Raw genomic sequence first — 18423 nt, 5'->3', positions numbered from 1 at the left:
TGCCCCGCCCCCTTCTTTCCCTTTAGCCAACGGGAAGCCATCGCCTTTCCCCGTTTCGGCCCCTCCACCGCCCTCGAGCGCTGCCCGTCCCACTCACGTCCTCCAATGGGAACGCCGGTCCCGTCTTCGCCTGCGCCTATCCGGAGCCTCTGCCTCCCCCGAACCAATCAGTGGGGCGTCTAAGGGGGCCTCTTCTTCCGTGCCCCGCCCCTTGGCTACCGGATGTGTGATGTGGCTCGCGGCGCTGCGTAACCATGGTAAGCGCGACGGTCGGGGGTTTATTTGGATGAAGGGGGGGGGGTGCTTCGCTTAGGTCGCCTTTGACTCCGGTACTCCGCCTGTGTTAGTGAGTGGGGCCGTTGAGCTCAGAGATGGGCACCGGGGGTGGTCTCTGCCCGTTTCCGCTCCTCCCCCGCTCAGTCTCTCTCTTTTTCTCACTACAATAGTGCCCTGTTCTTTAGGGGAAAAAACGTTGTTGTCGTTGCAACATCTTCCCTTCCCCAGAATGTGGTGAAATTATCGTTTGGGAAACCTGCTTCCCTCTTTTTAACTTACAAGTGGTTCTTCTGGTTATACTTAAAATTCTGCCTTCTCACCTGCTATTCTAAATACTATACTCAAGGTCTCATGTCTTCATTTTACTTCCCCCAGAGCAGCACTAAGATTCTTTAGGAGTTTTTTTGTGCTAATAATGACTGGTTAATAATTAATAATTTGCATTAAATTGCAGAGGCCTTTGTGTGATTTTAAACTGTTCTCGCATCAAGATGCCATAGGTTTCTACGTAAAAAGCACTAGATGGCACCCATTGAAATGTGGCTGAACAATTGAAATTAGTGCCTCCTTGCATGTGTGTAGCAGCACAATCTTATCCCAAGTTTACTTGGAAGTAAGTTTTGTTGTATACAACGGAGCTTGCTCTCAGCTAGATGTGCATAGAACTGCAGTGTGTTTCACATTATTTAATGCATAGGACTGCAGTGTTTAACATTATTTAAATGCAACTACAGTATAAATAAAGGCACATGTAAAATACGCAGGTGGCACTGTGGTCTAAGCCACTGGGCCTAGGGCTTGCCGATCAGAAGGTCGGTGGTTCAAATCCCCGTGACGGGGTGAGCTTCCGTTGTTCAGTCCCAGCTCCTGCCCACCTAGCAGTTCAAAAGCACATCAAACTGCAAGTAGATAAATAGGTACCACTCCAGTGGGAAGATACACGGCGTGTCCGTGTGCTGCTCTGTTTCTCCAGAAGCGGTTTAGTCATGCTGGCCACATGACCCGGAAGGTGTCTGCAGACAAACACCGGCTCCCTCGGCCTATAGAGCAAGATGAGCACCACAACTCCAGAGTCGTTCGCAACTGGACCTAACGGTCAGGTTTACCTTTACCTTAAAAGCTATGCTGTTTACATAGGATTACATAGGATTTCACTAATGGGGTTTTATTTAGTATGAAGGTGCATATATGGACCAAGCGCCAAACAGCTTTTGATATTTTGTTGGGATGAATAGTGAAACATCACCCTATATCTCTAGTTGCTTTTGAAACTTCGCTTGGTTTCAAAAGATGTTAGTTGTGTGATACGAGTGGCTATTGTTTGAGGAAGAACTAGCCCAAAGTTTCCATTTGATGCACAGTCCTTGGTATTGTATATGATTCTGGGTCTTGCCCATAGTTCTTTCAAAGAATGAGACCATAGATGTTCTGGTATAAACTCTACTGTTTCTCTGCATTTTCACTTTACACTACACACATCACTCTCTTGTCTTTTTACATCAACTATAGCTGTCTGGGTTTATGAGTTTAACATATGGTATGCCTTAATTCAGCTCCCTCTCTACAGTATCTGCATCTCATCATCAGTCCATCATACTTGAACATTGCCAAGAAATAGAATCTATGATTAGATAGGATAAATGAGATGCAGATAAGAACATAGGAAACTGCCTTATATGAATCAGGCCACTGATCTATCCAACTCAGCATTGTCTACATCGGGGGTCAGCAACCTGCGGCTCCGGAGCCGCATGCGGCTCTTTTACATGGCTGCCGCGGCTCTGGGGCTCCGGGGCAGATACGCCCGCCCACTTCTCTAGCTGGCCAGCGGAAGCGACCGCCCTCCAGCTGGTTGGCGGCCCGCCCTCCGGAGGCTGAGGGCGCTGCTCAGGGGCGTACCCAGGATCACCTGGCCTTGAACAGCGGGGCAGCGGGGCTCGGAGGTGGTGGGGACGCAGTAGAGGTGGCGCAGCTCAGCTGAGGGCTCTGGCGGGGAGCGTGCCTGAGGCGCGCGCGCTCCTTCGGGAAGAGATGGAGCTGGGCGAGCGGGAGGGGGAACTTTGAAGACCCCGCCTCCGCCTCCCAAGCAGGCGTCCATGGGAGAGGCCGCCCCCCCAAGCCTGCCTGGCGGGACCAACCCTGCCCAGCTCCGGGAGTCTTCCTAGCGTGGGAGGCGGCCTTGGGGCGGACAGGGGAGCTCCGGGGTCGGCAGCTATGTGGGACCCCGCGGCATCCAGAGGCACCTGGGAGGCGGGACAGGATGGGGGCAGGAAGGGGGCCTTCAGACGCGTGCCCGCACGGGCACTGGAGGCCAGGACTCCTCGGCTGGGTCGTGGGACCGCAGGGGCGGGCTGGCCGCGGTTCCTCTCGGAAGGCTGCTGGCTGCTGCGTTGAGGCGACGACGAGGTAGGCAGCTGTGGGCTGGGCCAGGGGCGGCGGGTGGCAGGCGAGGGGGGAAGCCCTCTTTTTAAAAATGGTCGAGGAAGCGGCGCCTGTTTCCCTGCCGCTGCCTCCTTCGCTCCTGGTTCCGCTCGCAGCATCAGACCGTGCTCTCGCGGGCGCGCGTCTCTCTCCGCCCCGGAGCAAGGCCGGGACGTTTTGCAGTTTTTCCTCTGTCCTGAGTGTGTGTTAGGGGAGCCTTGACAAAGCACCTGTTAGCGTGGAAGAGAGGAGTCCTAACTTGGATCTGTGTTCATGTGCAAAATCTATCGCCATTGTCATTAAGGGGGCAGGGAACTCCCCTAAAAAGGTTTGAACACTACGAACTACTACAGCCACCTGTATGCAAGTCAGCACAAACATCACAGGCTTCTCTGGTGCAATTCTGTGCTTTATTTAGCAAGAGAGGAGGTTGGAAGAGGTGAACATAGCCTCTGGTCTGAAATATTAAGAGTAAAAGACACTAAGATTATTGTAAAAGCCAGCAGTCTTCAATTAGACATGGGACAAACATTTAACACAAGTGTGCAGTTGAGGACTCATTTTAAAAAAAACACAAATCAAATATTTGTATGCTGTTGCAACCCACCTTGGATCAGGCTGTGACCTGGTAGTGGTCCCCAGGGTGGATAAAAATGAATGATTTTAAAAAAAATGGATTTTTTAAATTTAAATCAGATTTTTTTATTTAAATCGGATTTTTTTTATTTAAATCAGATTTTTTTTTAATTTAAATCGGATTTTAAAAAATAAAATGCAGTGTTATATTTGTTTTAAATGTCGCAATGGTTTTGCGGCTCCCAGGTTTTTTTCCCCCTTCGGAAACGGGTCCATGTGGCTCTTTTGGTCTTAAAGGTTGCAGACCCCTGGTCTACATGGATGGGCAATGGCTCTCCATGCTTTCAGGCAGAAGTCTTTCCCACCCTCCTTTTGGAGATCAGTGATTCAACCCAGGATCATATGTATGCCAAGTATGGGCTGGGCTCTACAACTTGCTACTCAAGGATTTAAAAAATATTAAATTGTTTTTAAATGCAAACAAACAAACAGCTGAGCTGCAGCCCATCCTCAGAGATAGGAGAAGACTTAATTATCAATGGCTTGGATCAGCAGGAAAAGGCTTGACCCCCACACATCAATAGTGTTCCCAAGCTTACTCCTTTAATTTATACCTTAAAAAGGAATGGCTGCAGTTAACACCTATGGGGAAGAGTAAAATGCTGGACTTGTGATAGCATTTTTTTGAGGGTAAAAAGTGACCTTGTCTCCTAACACTGTGTGGCCTGATCCTCATTGACAGGGTATCCCCTAAAGGAGAATAATGTGTCCGTGAGACTTGCTGTGTCCTCAGTATGTCCTTGAAATGGACAATTCTTCCATTTGCACACACCCCGTCTTCCATAATTATGAGCATTTTGGTGGTTGTTTGGTACAAGCAGGAACTCCAGAGCTGCAGATAACTTTTACATCAGTTGTTTTTGTTTTGTGAGTTGAAATGCCTGTTTAGTTTGTGGTCTGTATAGTGCTTATAAATACAGAGTTCCAGGAGATTATGTATTGAAAAGAAATCATATTCTTGTACCCACTTCTTTGCTAGGCGATTTAGGGTGTGTGCGTGTACTGGAATTGTTCACAATGTAAAGAAGTAACTTAATGGCCCCCCAAAACTCACTTTTTTCAACTCACTGGCAGGGAGGGATGCAGGAAGAAATGGGGCAGGAAAAAGATTTTTAAAAGTGAACCTTAACTCCTCTTCTGTTTTACTTTTTTCTTTTAGTCTGCAATCTTCAATTTTCAGAGCCTACTGACGGTAATCCTTCTGCTTATATGTACCTGTGCATACATAAGGTCAATGGCTCCCAGGTTACTGGATAATAATCAAACTGGGTATGTAACTCTAGAAATTTTGGGGGAGGGGAAATATAAATTGCTTGTTTATAATCTCAGCATGATATCTGACAAAAGTAATAGAGCAGACCAACTGAAATTAATGGACAAGTTACTTGCCCATTGATTTCACTAGATATCACCATTCATGGATTTTCTTCTCAGCTGTAATCATTGGAGTGAGATCTGTGTCATAAGCATTTTAACCTTTGAAAGCCTAGCTAAACTAATTTATTACAACAAATCTTAATGAGTCTTTGTGTCTTGGGACATTAGGGGAAGAAAATTGGAGGTTGATTTCTTTTTCAGTGTTATATGATACCTTTCTTATTGATGCACACACGGCGTGGTTTAAGATTTTTTAAAACCCAGTGTCAATCAATTAAAATTAACGAATGAACAGTTAAATCATAAAAGCAACATATCCTTAAAAGCCTTAACTTCAAAAAAGAAAAGCCATCTGAAACAAAACTATCTTAAGTGCAAATTGAAAGCAGGCAATGAAAGAGCCAAACCTACTTTCAGAACAGGGAAGCCAGTCATTCCATAACTGAAAAGGCTAAGATGAAAGGGGGGAGGGACAAAAGAAAGACCCCAGAAGCTAGAACAAGAACTCAAGCAGGTTCATATGAGACAAGGCAGTTGTTGAGGTACCTGGAATGGGATTAGCAGCAGTGAAAGTCTTGCATAAGGATGCTACTCCTAAGTACTTTGCACAGCAAACCACTTAAGTATCTGTGGGCACATCAAAACTAGTTAGTGACATAGCAGTGTGAGTTCCCTTTTCAACAAAAACAGCTGAAAATCCTACTGGGCATGCCTGAGCCATTAAGCATGGTTTTAAAAACAAAACAGTCTTTGAATTCTAGCCATAACTACTCTATCTCTATTAAAAATGCATCCAATTATAAGCTTAATATATGAAATGCTGCATTTTTCTAATTTCTCAAAATATATTTTCAGATTATTGGGCATATTCTGGAAGTGTGCCAGGATTGGTAAGTGTGCATGTCCTGTTTCCCAAAAATATACTGTATTAGTGGATGTTAATGTGTCATCTAAGCATGCCTTTATTTGCCTTAAAAAATCTTAGTGTTATTATTTTCAAATACACAGCATGTACTTTTCTGCAATTTTAACTTTGAGAAACAGACTGCTTAATGTAAGGGTTACTAGTATTAGGAATCAAAATGTGTAGACTTAAGAGCCAAAATGTTCTGTATACTGAATTATTCCTAGCAAAAGTTCAAGCACTAAATTGCTCTCGATTCTCCGCCTCTCTCATGGGATTGTTGTGGGACCAGTCTGTAAGGACTGCATGTATGCTACTTTGAGCTGCCTGTGGGAAGGCTATATGACAGACAAATGTGAGAGATTCAAGAATAGTCATGGTGTATGACGTAAGGCACTGCTGTCCCAGCTAGAGTGGCACTGCTGCTTGCTAGGATGGAGGAGGGGAGCACTGGGTTAGTTGTGGCGGCAAACACAAGTGTGTCAACCTACACCTGCTACCACTGCCACCCTGATATTTCTCCCATCCTCGCTACCCTGCCACACCACTACAACTCGAAGGGCCCATAGATTTTGTTCTGTCCTCATTACATAAATGCAAAACAAGAGAAGCTGTGATTTAGAAAGGGGCACATGAGGAAAGGGTTAAGCACTCTAGAATGCCACTTTCCGAATCTTCAGAGCAGCACATGAGGCTAATAGTTCTCAAAACAAAAATTAATCACTTATTAAAAAAACCTGTTGTGCCTAGTTTTGACACAAAAGATGTGGCAGGTTTGGCATGACCTTATTATAATCATAATTTCTTGTCTGGGGAGCAAAAAATTCTAGCAGACATTATGTGATTCTCCCCCTCCTGCCTCCTGCCTCCTGACCATTTTAGCACTTGTTCTCTTTCTGTAAAAGGATAAGCACAAAGCTGCATCAGTGTAGAAAGCAATTCTGTCCCTTGTGTTTAAACAGCCTTTTAAATGTCTGCACCTTTAAGCAGACAAGCTGTTGCCTATTTGTAAAGCAGTGCTAACAGGCGTTGAATCCTAATTGATGATGGATGCCTCTCTCAAGAAAATTAAGAACAGAAAAGTACGACATGTAAGAAAACTGTAGGAGGTGGACTTCCTCAACATTAATTCTAAGCAGATGTGAAATTGCAGACGTTAATTTGCACAGCTATTTGCAGTTTAATTAAATGTGTGCCATATGATGACATGTAATGTAATTGTAGTGGCCCTCACTTGTGCAAAGACTCAGTGAACTGTTTCTTGCTGTGGAAAGATTTCTCACTAAGCAGCCAGCTTGTGTGAGTGGATACTTGTATGCATTTTCCTTTGAGCACACCACCAATACAGAAGCATTAGCAATGCCATCTTCCAACTCCTCGAAAGATTCCATCAACAGTGTCTCTGGAAAAAATTACATATTTCTTGGGAAGACAGGCAAACTAATGTCAGTGTACTGGAAGAAGCAAAGATCACCAGTTTCGAAGCAATGATTCTTCAACATCAACTTCGTTGGACTGGTCATGTTTGGATGCCTGATTATCGTCTTCCAAAGCAATTACTCTATTCCCAACTCAAGAATGGAAAGTGAAATACCGATGCACAACAAATCTAATAAAAGGTACTGTAACATAAACATTAATAACTGGGAAACAATTGGAGAACAGCCTTTACCAAAGGTGTCATGGACTTTGAAGAAGCATGAATTCAGGGTGAAAAGGAGAAACTAGCTAAGAGGAAGGCACGTTTGGCAAACCCTCACCGTGATCAGCTCCCACCCAGAAACCTATGTCCCCACTGTGGAAGGACATGTGGACGCAGAATTGACCTCCACAGTCACTTACGGACTCACTGCTAAGACCATGTTCATAGAAGACAATTTTACTCGGCTACGAGCTATCGCAAAAGAAGAAGAATTATATTTCATGCTTAACATACTCTGGGTATTACAGCATTTATTCAGTTAAATGTTATGGTGTTTTTCTAAATGTTACCCACCATAGATATATGGCAACAATTGTTCCCTACAAGAGAAACATTTTTGACATGTTTCTGCTTTAGGGCAAGGGTGGGGAATTTCTTTTGGGTCCATGGACCAGATCATTATTAGGATCATCCTTGCAGGCCAAATTTGACAGGTGGGTGGGGCTGCCCACCTGTCAAACCACATGACATCATTAATGACATTGAGCGATTGACAAGCAGGGCCCACCCACCTCCTAAAATCCATTGTGCAGGGTTTCCAAGCACCCAGCAACCCACAGAGACTGAAAGGAAGTATGGGAGCTGTCATAATGCCCTTTGCCAAAGTGGTTTTTGAAGTAGCCCATTTAAGCTGGTGGGAGATAGGGGAGAGGAGGCTCCTTCTCCCCTCCCCCATCAACCTTCACTATCCACCCGCTCAATTAAAGGAAAAGCACACAGCTGCTTCACAAAGCACTTTTGCAAAGGGCTTCAATCTGTGCTCATCAACAGGAAACAGAGCCAATGCAGCATTAAACCCAGGGGCATCACCAGTGATGTCAACAAATGGCATGGTTTAGCAACTATGACCTTGTGGGCTAAATTGTACCCCCTAATGATACAAGACTAACTTATAGGCTGGAGGCTGCCCGCATCTGTTTAAGGCTGGTAGTACATATTAGGAGTTTCAAACTCTTGGGCAAGGGGAAGCATGTTAAGAAGATTTGGGGGAGGGCTGAGCGGTTACAAGGAGGGGGATTACAAACTTATCATTGTAAAAGAGAGGCTGTATTTTGTGTTTCACTGGTGCCCTTGATGCACTTTACCCCTGTAATGCTGCAGATTTACCTTAGCCTTCACTGGAAGTTGTCTGGGCAGAAAATTAGGTTGATATTGACACATTTTGCATATTTGTAGATATTGCATTGGGGCAGGGGTGACCATACCTTCTCTCTGTCTATGCTCTGTCTATCCTATCCAGTTGTTGTGTCCTGCTTGCACAATAGACTGTCTCTCATACAAATAGCATGTCTCCTTTATCTCCATCCCTTTGCACCTTCCTGTACATCCCAAAAATGTGCTTGGAATTCTCATTTTCAGTGTCTTTTCCCTTGCAGATCTCTCTGTTTCACATTACTGCATTTCTATCAAGCAGTCATACTCGCTTGTGTGATGTGAACTAGCCAGTAATTCAATTTTGTTTCTTTTTCCAGGCGAGCGGAAGAGCCCTTATGTAGCTGTGTGCTGTATTGCGATGGCCTTCAGTATTCTATTTATACAGTAAAAATGGGGAAATGTCAGGAATATATTTGTCAAGCGCATATGGAATAAAAGACATGGGAAAAACAGAAGAGATGAAAAATATGTTCTACACTTCACTTTCTTTGTTAATGCTGGACAAGACACACCTTTGACAATTTGTTTCCATATTTCAGTTAGGGGAGCAGTGGTGTATTAAATTATAAAAATGCAGTTATTAATTAATACTGTCATACTTCTGCCGAACTCTTTTATGTGAACTGTATTCTGTATTTCAGATGAGACATTTTAAGATGGACAAAGAAACCTCTCTTTGAGAACTGATTTGATATTGAAATACAAATCCTTTTAAAAAGTTTATATTTTTTGCAACAACTTTTCATTTTAAAAATACAAAATCCCAGAGATAGAATTCCAGTGTCACATTAGCAAACATGATTGGGCTTCTCCTTCTCCTTCCCCAACAGCCCCTGTGCCTTCTCCAGTCTTTTCTGGAGGATTCCCGCAACAGGAAGATGCAGCAGGAAGGAGACGAAGGAGAAGTGCTGTTTGCATGAGCAACTGCCCTTTGTGCAAGCAGGACGCCAAAATTAGAAATCGCTTTGAAACAATAAAATCTTAAAGGCATAGGCAGAGACAAAGTAAAAACAGACATTATCAATAAGAGTGGTGGTGTAATAAGCAGTAGAGATTGAGGTAAAGGAGGGATATATGCAAAAGTTCAAAACAATGTTTCAAATTGGAAGCACATGAAATTTCTGATTAATTGTTTTATACACATACACACAGGCACACATATAACTACAGGTTGAAAATATTTTAAAATTACTTGTTAAAATACCTGTAAAATTAAAGAAATACATTTTACAAAAAATGAATCCTGTTCGCATTTACTTCAGGCAAACGCTGCTCTGTATTAAAGTCAACATTTAACAATCAAATATTTTTGGTTTATTCTGATTTTTTTTAAAATAAACATTTATATAATAACATGCTGTGTGCTTATGATCTCTGCAGGCTGTTAAATTCTGGAACTTGCATTGAATGTATGAGAAATATATTTGTTTCTGCTATTATGAAATCCAGAACTTTTCCTGAAACCTGGCTTTTATATTCATTCAGTAGTTGTATCTGCTGGAATATTCACTACAGCTCATACAAAAATTCAGAAAGGAACAATTGATAATATTGGTCTATTGTATCTGAGATTAATTTTCTAATGTGGACATCCTATTTCTGGTTAGCTATCTTTATATTAGGGCTGCTGTAAACAACAACAACCAAAAATCCTCTGGATCTTGTGCTTATTTAACAAGTGATGCTAATATCCTTGGACCTTCAAGTGTATTTTTGTACTCAGTGATGTGTTCAGTTTCTTACAACCTGACAATTCTCTTTAACATTACGTTATGTTATATTTTTCAAAATTAATTGTATAAATAACAGAATGAACAAGCGCAAAATTAAAGAAAGGTCATTGTTGAGCAGTTGTTGCTAAACTCTTGTGTGGAAAATGGTGTGTATTTTGGAGGATTTTTAGCAGGCAGTATTTTTCACACAATTAAGATGTAAATTTATTCATGAAACTGAGAGGCGATGTCAGCAGCCAGTGGATTCATATTCTTTGAAAGCAGTGTGGCATGGCATAATCCTGCATGGAGCGTTTGCAGAACAAGAATGCATAGAACTCCCAATATGCACATCACAATTTGTTGTGTGTGAAGTTTCTGAAGACCTGACCAGAAGGTGCCAACCATGGCTACTTCAGAACGCTGTGTGTATGCATTGTTTCCTTTGTATGAGTGGTCAAAATGTATGCTTTCCTGATCTGTTCATACACCTCTCCAGAGTTTTTAAAAACCTGTTTTCTGACCATGTTTTTAACAATGGCAGTTCCATAACTATAATCAAGCTTCTGAATACAAACCTGAGAAAAGAAATAAAATTTGTTATCCTTGAGAAAATGCATCATGCGCATTGATACAAAATTCTGAAAAGCTGTTCCTAGCAGTAATGTTAAGAGATGTAGAAATTTATTTCAGAAAGTTCATGGCTGTTCAAATGTTTCCAAATGTGATCAGGAAATACAATATATATTACATTGCATCCTGTATTGAACTACTGTATTCAGTTTATAATATCCATTGTTTATAAATGTTTGTTCCCAGAATTAAAACACAGCTACAATTGGGGATTAAAAAAAATTAAGTAGCTCAAAGCAGAATGTGTTTACAATGTTTATGAAAAGTTTCAGTTTTCCACAATCCCTGAAGCAGCAGGAAGCAGAGAGTAGGAAAAAATAGACAGTAATCTGCATGGAGAAAAGTAGAAAGTGGTGTTCTCCAAGGATTGGTATTAGGACCTGTGATTTTTAACTTCTTCATAAACAATCTAAAATTAGGGGTTAGCAGTAGGGTAGCAATGACAAACCTAGACAGCATCTTAAAAAGCAAAGACATCACCTTGCCGACAAAGGTCCGTATAGTTAAAGCTATGGTTTTCCCAGTAGTAATGTATGGAAGTGAGAGCTGGACCATCAAGAAGGCTGATCACCGAAGAATTGATGCTTTTGAATTATGGTGCTGGAGGAGACTCTTGAGAGTCCCATGGACTGCAAGAAGATCAAACCTATCCATTCTCAAAGAAATCAGCCCTGAGTGCTCACTAGAAGGACAGATCCTGAAGTTGAGGCTCCAGTACTTTGGCCACCTCATGAGAAGAGAAGACTCCCTAGAAAAGACCCTGATGTTAGGAAAGATGGAGGGCACAAGGAGAAGGGGACGACAGAGGATGAGATGGTTGGACAGTGTTCTCGAAGCGACTGGCATGAGTTTGGCCAAACTGCGAGAGGCAGTGAAGGATAGGCGTGCCTGGCGTGCTCTGGTCCATGGGGTCACGAAGAGTCGGACACGACTGAACAACAACAACAGTAGGGTAGCCAAGTTTGCTGATGATACTAAATTGTTCAGGGTCAGGGCTTTTTTCCAGCCAAAACTCAGTTCCGGCACCTCTTAGGTGGGCACCATTGGCATTATAAGAGATCAAGAGAGGCGTTCAAGGTGAGTTACTGCACCTCTTTTTCTAGAAAGATAGTACTGTTCATGGTCATTAAAAATGCAAAGAGTTCTGAAATGACCTCTCCAAACTGAATGAATGGGTGGTAAAATGGCAGATGTAACAGATAAACAAGTGCAGAGTGATGCATATTATTACAAGGAACCAAGGGTGGAGCAGAACATGGCAACATCACCCTAGTGGATGGAGGCCCCCACCACCCTGCCACCCAAGGGAAAGATGGAAGAACCGCTCCTGGCCAGTGGCCACCAAAGCACCACACCCAGCTCCGCATTCACCCTCCTGCCCTTTGAACAATAGGGGCCTCTGACCCCTTCAAAGAAAAATGGGGTTGGCCCCTAAGAGTTGGTGCCTACGTTGTGTTTTTTAGTTCGTTTAATCATATTGTGATCTTTTAATAACGAGCTTTAACACATATGCCTAGCGCAAACTAGTCCGAAAATAATTTGTTTGCATTAACACGTTCTTTTTCAGCCCAAGGGTGCATTGCCTTATATGAGAATGAATTTGGAAGAGACCTAAAAGCCTCAAGCCATATCTGGGTGAACAGCATATTCCTTAAATATGGAGAAAACAGTGATGGTATTGGGGGGGGGGGGATTTTGTATTTCTTCATTGTAAAGAATCCTGCAGCTTTAAATACTCCAGTAAGATGAGGTCTTCCTGGCAATCTTGAACTTTCCAATTCTAGCAGTTAACATGAATGACTATAGCACTTAGGAACGACATGCCTGGTTAAAGAGTACAGACTCCAACTGAACCTCTGTAGTGTGGCAAATGTGCAGTCAGATAGCGAGTGTGCAGTTGTGTGAATACTTGGCAGGAGAGAGAGGTCCTCAGGGAAGGAAGTTCTTTGGAAGAGAGTCGTGAGGAAAAATGGCCTCACGTACTCTTGATGTACGTCCAATTTCACCTCAAGGGCACTAATGTTTTGCATAATCCTAGGTTTGACGTAGAGGCTCAAGATGTTGAAAATGGGACAAAAAATGCTTCTGGCTCTTCAGGAGCTCTTGACTCGTCTCCTCTTTATATCCAGATAACGGACTTAGAGCATCCTCTGAACACATGACCATGTTCACCAACTGGTTTTCTCATCCTTTAAGAACTTACTTCTTCCCTGGTCACATTTACAGATAATGAGGAAAGGGTAGGTTCTGCTTCTTTTGAGTGCCTGTTTATGATTGTGGGTTTAAAACTGTGAGTGCCATACTGGAAAGAGAGTTTTATTCTGATTAACCTTGGAATCACATAGTGTCACATCCACATGGTACATTTAAAGCACATAGCTTCCCACAAAGAACCCTGGGAACTGAAATTTATCCCTCAGAGCTACAATTCCCAGCATCCTTAACAAACTACATTTCCCAGGACTCTTTGCGGGGGGGGAGCCAAATGCTTTAAATGAGCTTTAAGCCTAGGATGGTCGTGTGACCTAGTGCAATGGCCTCTTCAGTTTGTTGGATTTTAGAGAAATGTATACTGGAGTGTGGACAATTTGACGTGGTTTGTTTTGTTGGTTTTGGTTAGTTGGTTTTCCGCCCCTACAGTATTGTAAATCACTGCTACATAGAGAGAGAGAAAGAGAGAGAGTGCTAAGCCTCAAGCTGATACTAAATGAAAAGCTTTATTCTTTTCCCCTCAACACCCCACTCCCCGCCAATAATATCTTGGTGCCGACAGCTCTTTAGGAACTTGTCAGTAAAAGTGCTAATTTTGAGAGAGTTGCTTTAAACAAACAAAAGCAAGGGAAAACAATCCAGTGCAAGTTATTTGCAGACTAGACCCGTTGAAATTAATGGACATGGCAAACTCAAATCCATTAATTTCAGTGGGTCTCCTTTGAGTAAAACTTAGTGGTCCCCAAAGAAGCTTTTATTAGATTTCAGCTGAGTGTTTTGCAATGGGGGGGCACAACCCTTTTGGTTCAGTAGCAGCTTGTGATTGGTTCATTTTTCTCTAGTTCATTCTGTCTTCTCCCTCACTGTTTTAGAGGACTTCCCCCCTCCATATTTTACATGTAAATAATAAATACCTTGGGGTGGGATTCATTTAATGAACCCCACCAGGGGAAGCCCTGTATTAGGCACAAAAGGGCTTCCCCTCTCCTACCTCATGTGCTGCCTGTGCCCTCCAAAATTGCCCCAGGGAGGTTAGGGGGAACCCCCAGAACAGCACATGGAGGGAGGGGAAATCTTTCTGTCTGGCAAGCTGCTACGCTTGCTCAGATGTAACATTCAGCATAGCATGATGTTGAATTCTACCCTCGAATGAATAAATATCCATATTTTAGAACGTGGACAGCTGCCTCTTTTCATAATCCAGAAAACCTAAATAACACCTGAGTTTTGTGAGTAAGGGAAAGTCCAGCAAAATAATGGATGTGTTTATACACACCCAGAGGAACCACAAAGAAATAATAATTCTAAGCCATTGGCAAGCTATGCTTCTCAACATATACTTCCACTACCACCTTTAAATATGTACCACAGGAATGAAAGAATGCAGCTAGCTTTATTGCGTTCACCAGCCAAGTTCACTAGGATTTCTGATTTCCCTGCCATCTATGCTGACCACATGTTTCTGCCCACCCCATCCCCTCTTAATTAATGAAGGCAGTCAATGTACTGCCAGGTGGTAGCTCTCCGTTTTACTGGAATAAGCATTAACTGTAAAACGTGAAACTCTTTGACTTCTGACGTCAGTGGCAAACTTTCAACCAAAGTCTTGTTATCAATTAGCTGAGACTGGTGAGAAGGATGAAATCCTCTTGCAAGTCATGGCTTTTAAACTGTTATGGCAACTGTTTTAAACTGTTATGGCAACCCTATACCCACTTACCTGGGAGTAGAGACCCACTTCTCAATGGAACTTCCTCCATGCAGAGAATAGCATTGTTAAAAACCTTTTGTAGATCAAAAATTAAGCAGCTAGAATTCTGCTTCATTGCTACTGTATTAAAATTTGGGGTTTGTTTGTTTTTTGTAACTGTAAGATGCAGACAGTTGTTTCCATTACGTAGTTGGTAACCAAAATAAAAGGTTGGACAATAATTTCCTCTAATTGCCAAAGCTAACAGCTGCTTCGGATGTTGAATGTCAGAACATATAGTAGGTAGTTTTAACATCTTGCGTGCATGGTTTGTGTGCAGATGAAATCAGGAAGATCTTGGAGTGGGGTAATCTGACCACCCTCATGATGAAAGACAAATTGGATTGCAGTCCCACCCCTACACGCCATGCATTTATTGATTGATTTTCAAGAACGCAAATTACACAACGAATCCCAAAATTAAATTACAACACTCTTCCTCTCAATGCTATTTTTAACATAGTTACCAATGTTTTGATCTATTAAAGGCAGTGGGATAAATGAATGTGTTACTAGATGCAGAGTTATAGGAAAAAGCTGTGATCCCAGACAATAACTTGAAAATGAATCCAACTGGTATCAACTGGACTTGCTTCTGCTACCAACAAAGAGATTGTTTGTGCTTCCTATACTACTATACTGTCATCTAGGGCAAGCCAGTCTAGAAAAACCACTGTTTTCCATCTGATTTGAATTGCCACCAAACAATGGGCTCTCAGGAACAGGTCATTCCTAATCTTTATTTCTAGACTTCTGATAGCAGATCACCCAATCTGCAATCTGCGCTGTTCATCATCATTAATTTCTATCACCAATGGGGGGGGGGAGTTACAGATCTAATCAAGAAAATCTCATTGTCATTGGCTGACTTCATCACTTTACAAGTAGGTAGCCGTGTTGGTCTGCCATAGTCGAAACAAAATTAAAAATTAAAAAAAACCTTCCCACCACCCTTCTGAGTAATACCCCTCCCCACCCTCTCACTATATAAAAGGGTCTGGTGACTTCTGTTTCAGTGTATCTGAAGAAGTGTGCATGCACACGAAAGCGCATACCAAGAACAAATTTAGTTGGTCTTTAAGGTGCTACTGGAAGCATTTATGTTTTTATTTTTGTTTCATCACTTTATTATATGTTGTTTTAGAGGATGGACAAGAAAATAAGATTGCCACAAACCAGTCATTATTAAAATGAAACTTACCCAGTAATACTTCATGAACTTAATCACACTTAAAACCAGTGCTTTTTTTCTTTAAAAATGTTTACGGGTACTCTCATTTTGACTCAAGAAAATCACCATTTTATAGTTCAAATCGGGGGAAATGAATACAGTAAATGGACAAAAGTACAAAGATTCACAAAATGTTTAGGGGGGGGGTGTTCCCCTGCGTCTCCCCAGAAAAAAGCACTGCTTAAAACTAGAGAACAGAACAATGCATCTATTTGTTTTTAAATTCACACAATTTGCTTAGCTAGACTTCAAACTACATATAATAAAGAGATGAAGTCAGCCAAACTACATATAATAAAAAGATTAAGTCAGCCAATGACAATGAGTTTTTCCTGATCAGATCCATAACTCCCCCCCCCCAATCAATGATGGATAAAGCATAAAATAAAAAGTGGTAAGTAAACATATGGGTTAGTAGTGTTTTATCTTTCCTTCACGTTTCCCTTTCCATCATTCTCTCATATTGTCAGCCCAACTGAATATTATTCTAGAAAAGTTGTTGCCAGATCTGAAAGAAAGTCAGCAATGACAGAGAACTTTATTTAGTGAAAGTCTGAGTGGTCACACTGTGGATCTTTCTAGCATTAGTATTATTATTTCTGACGTTTGAATATCATGCAGTGCTAACAGCTTGGCTTTATGCATTTTTTTTACTTGGAAGAAAGGCCCCCTGATTTCATGGAACCTGCTCTCTGGTAAGTGCATAGGAAACATTTCAAAGTCTCAGGTGAAATTGTTTGGTTAATGACCCACCTGGCCTGGAAGACAGTCTGTGTGTAATTGTTCACCCTATTCCCCACACGTCACATATTTGGCAAAGCACAGGTTCTTCTGTAGCCAAGTGTGTTGAGAGATACAGCCGTGTGGGGCTTCACACAGAGGAGAAAAGGCATGATTACTGTAAAGTTAACAAATGTCGGGTGTCCATCACAATGACAGCTGGGGGTGGGGAAGGGAGAGGGAAAATTAGCATCCTGAGCATGAGAAATGAATGTTCAATTGTTTGGTTTTTCACCCTTCTGTCTAACCTCATATTCCCTTCCCTGTTTGTTTGGATCCAAGTCTGCCACACTCGAGCACCTGCTTCCTGTAGCAACCCTTATGGGCCACTGAGAATGAAGTACTTCTTGTTTTTGTGTGTTACTCTTGCTCAGATGGGAGGTGATGACCTCCCTGGTTTAGGAAAAGAAATCCTGCAACTTGATAAAATGATTCAATATGTGCTTGTGGAATCTGAACTGAAGACAAGACATTATTCCCACATGCCACATATCCACTCCTTTTGCACTTGGAAAACACATTTATGAAAGAAAGCGAAGCACATTCCTCAACAGTGCGCAATAGGACCACTGTATTCACACAGAGTGCCTCTGTGAGATTTCACTGTCATGAAAAGACCTCAGCTTTTCTTCTCATAATGAAATACTGTATGATCTAAAGACCAGTATCCAGATGCTGTATCCTAGAGTGCAAGGAAAACAAAGGCCAAAGGTCATGTTATGTCAAATTCATATTGGAATTTAATTTCAAATGATTGCCACTCTGTGTGGGGTGAGAGACCTGATCCAGGGCATGAGTGTGGCAGGCAGTTAAGGGTTTAACCCTCCCCTCCTTGCCCACCCAAGGCTGCGATTTGCTAAAGTTACAGTCTACATCTGTACCCCCACTCCAGCAGCCATGACACATCTAACACGGAACCTGACCCCAAGTACAGTGCATTTTGTGCATATTATTGAGACATTCATTATGTGCACGGAGAGCTCATCAGTTCTTTGCTGGGCCACCAGCCTTAGCCCAATTAAGCCCTCCAAGGCTACCAGCCTTTATATGGAAGGAGAGAAAACACAAAGCTGTCCAGATGCCTCAAAGTAGTAAGCAAGCTGTGGGGCTGTAGTAGGTAATGCTTATTTCACAAATATGGACAATTATTTGATTAATTAGGATGGAACTATGAGATATGCTGCACAAAGTGCCATCAAAAATAGTGGCCCCCAATCCACCTGGAGGGTGTTTACACCCAGGGCACCTCTCATTGTCTATAAAACACCCATTTATTCTTCCTTCTACTTGCATTAAATGCTTCATTCCCCTTATTAGTTAAAAAGGTATATTTGATGATGAATGCTGCCTTTTAGAATCTATATGATTTGGGGTGGGGAGACAATCCAAGGCCATTTTGATGTTATCTTTTAGGAATGACATTGGATTTACATTTTACTCTGACAATCATTTTGCATATGCATAAAATGTATGACCATGAATACAGCAGTCCTACTTGCTGATGTCACAACGGTTGTCTATGAAATCTGGTATCTTGCTGTCATTATTGCAGAGGTCTAATGGTCTCGTTGAGTTTAATTTCTGCCGGGATAAAGCAAAATCCTCTTAAAACATCTCTCAGCAGCTCTGCCTGAG

General features: G+C 42.2%; 1 protein-coding gene across 1 annotated transcript; it reads left to right on the top strand.

The window, feature by feature from the left end:
* The first annotated feature begins 132 nt into the window (after nucleotides 1–132).
* On the top strand, nucleotides 133–9064 carry TMEM167A (transmembrane protein 167A). The gene is made up of 4 exons (XM_033164264.1): nucleotides 133–257; nucleotides 4493–4602; nucleotides 5566–5600; nucleotides 8789–9064. Exons 1-4 carry the CDS (start codon nucleotides 255–257, stop codon nucleotides 8857–8859), a joined length of 219 nt encoding a protein of 72 aa, XP_033020155.1. The 5' UTR covers nucleotides 133–254; the 3' UTR covers nucleotides 8860–9064.
* Nucleotides 9065–18423: the final 9359 nt, after the last annotated feature.

This window comes from Lacerta agilis, chromosome 11 (assembly GCF_009819535.1).
Source record: "Lacerta agilis isolate rLacAgi1 chromosome 11, rLacAgi1.pri, whole genome shotgun sequence".
NCBI classification, from domain to species: domain Eukaryota; kingdom Metazoa; phylum Chordata; class Lepidosauria; order Squamata; family Lacertidae; genus Lacerta; species Lacerta agilis.
The sequence above is the reverse complement of the archived record's forward strand: the minus strand, read 5'-3'. Positions and strand labels throughout refer to the sequence as shown.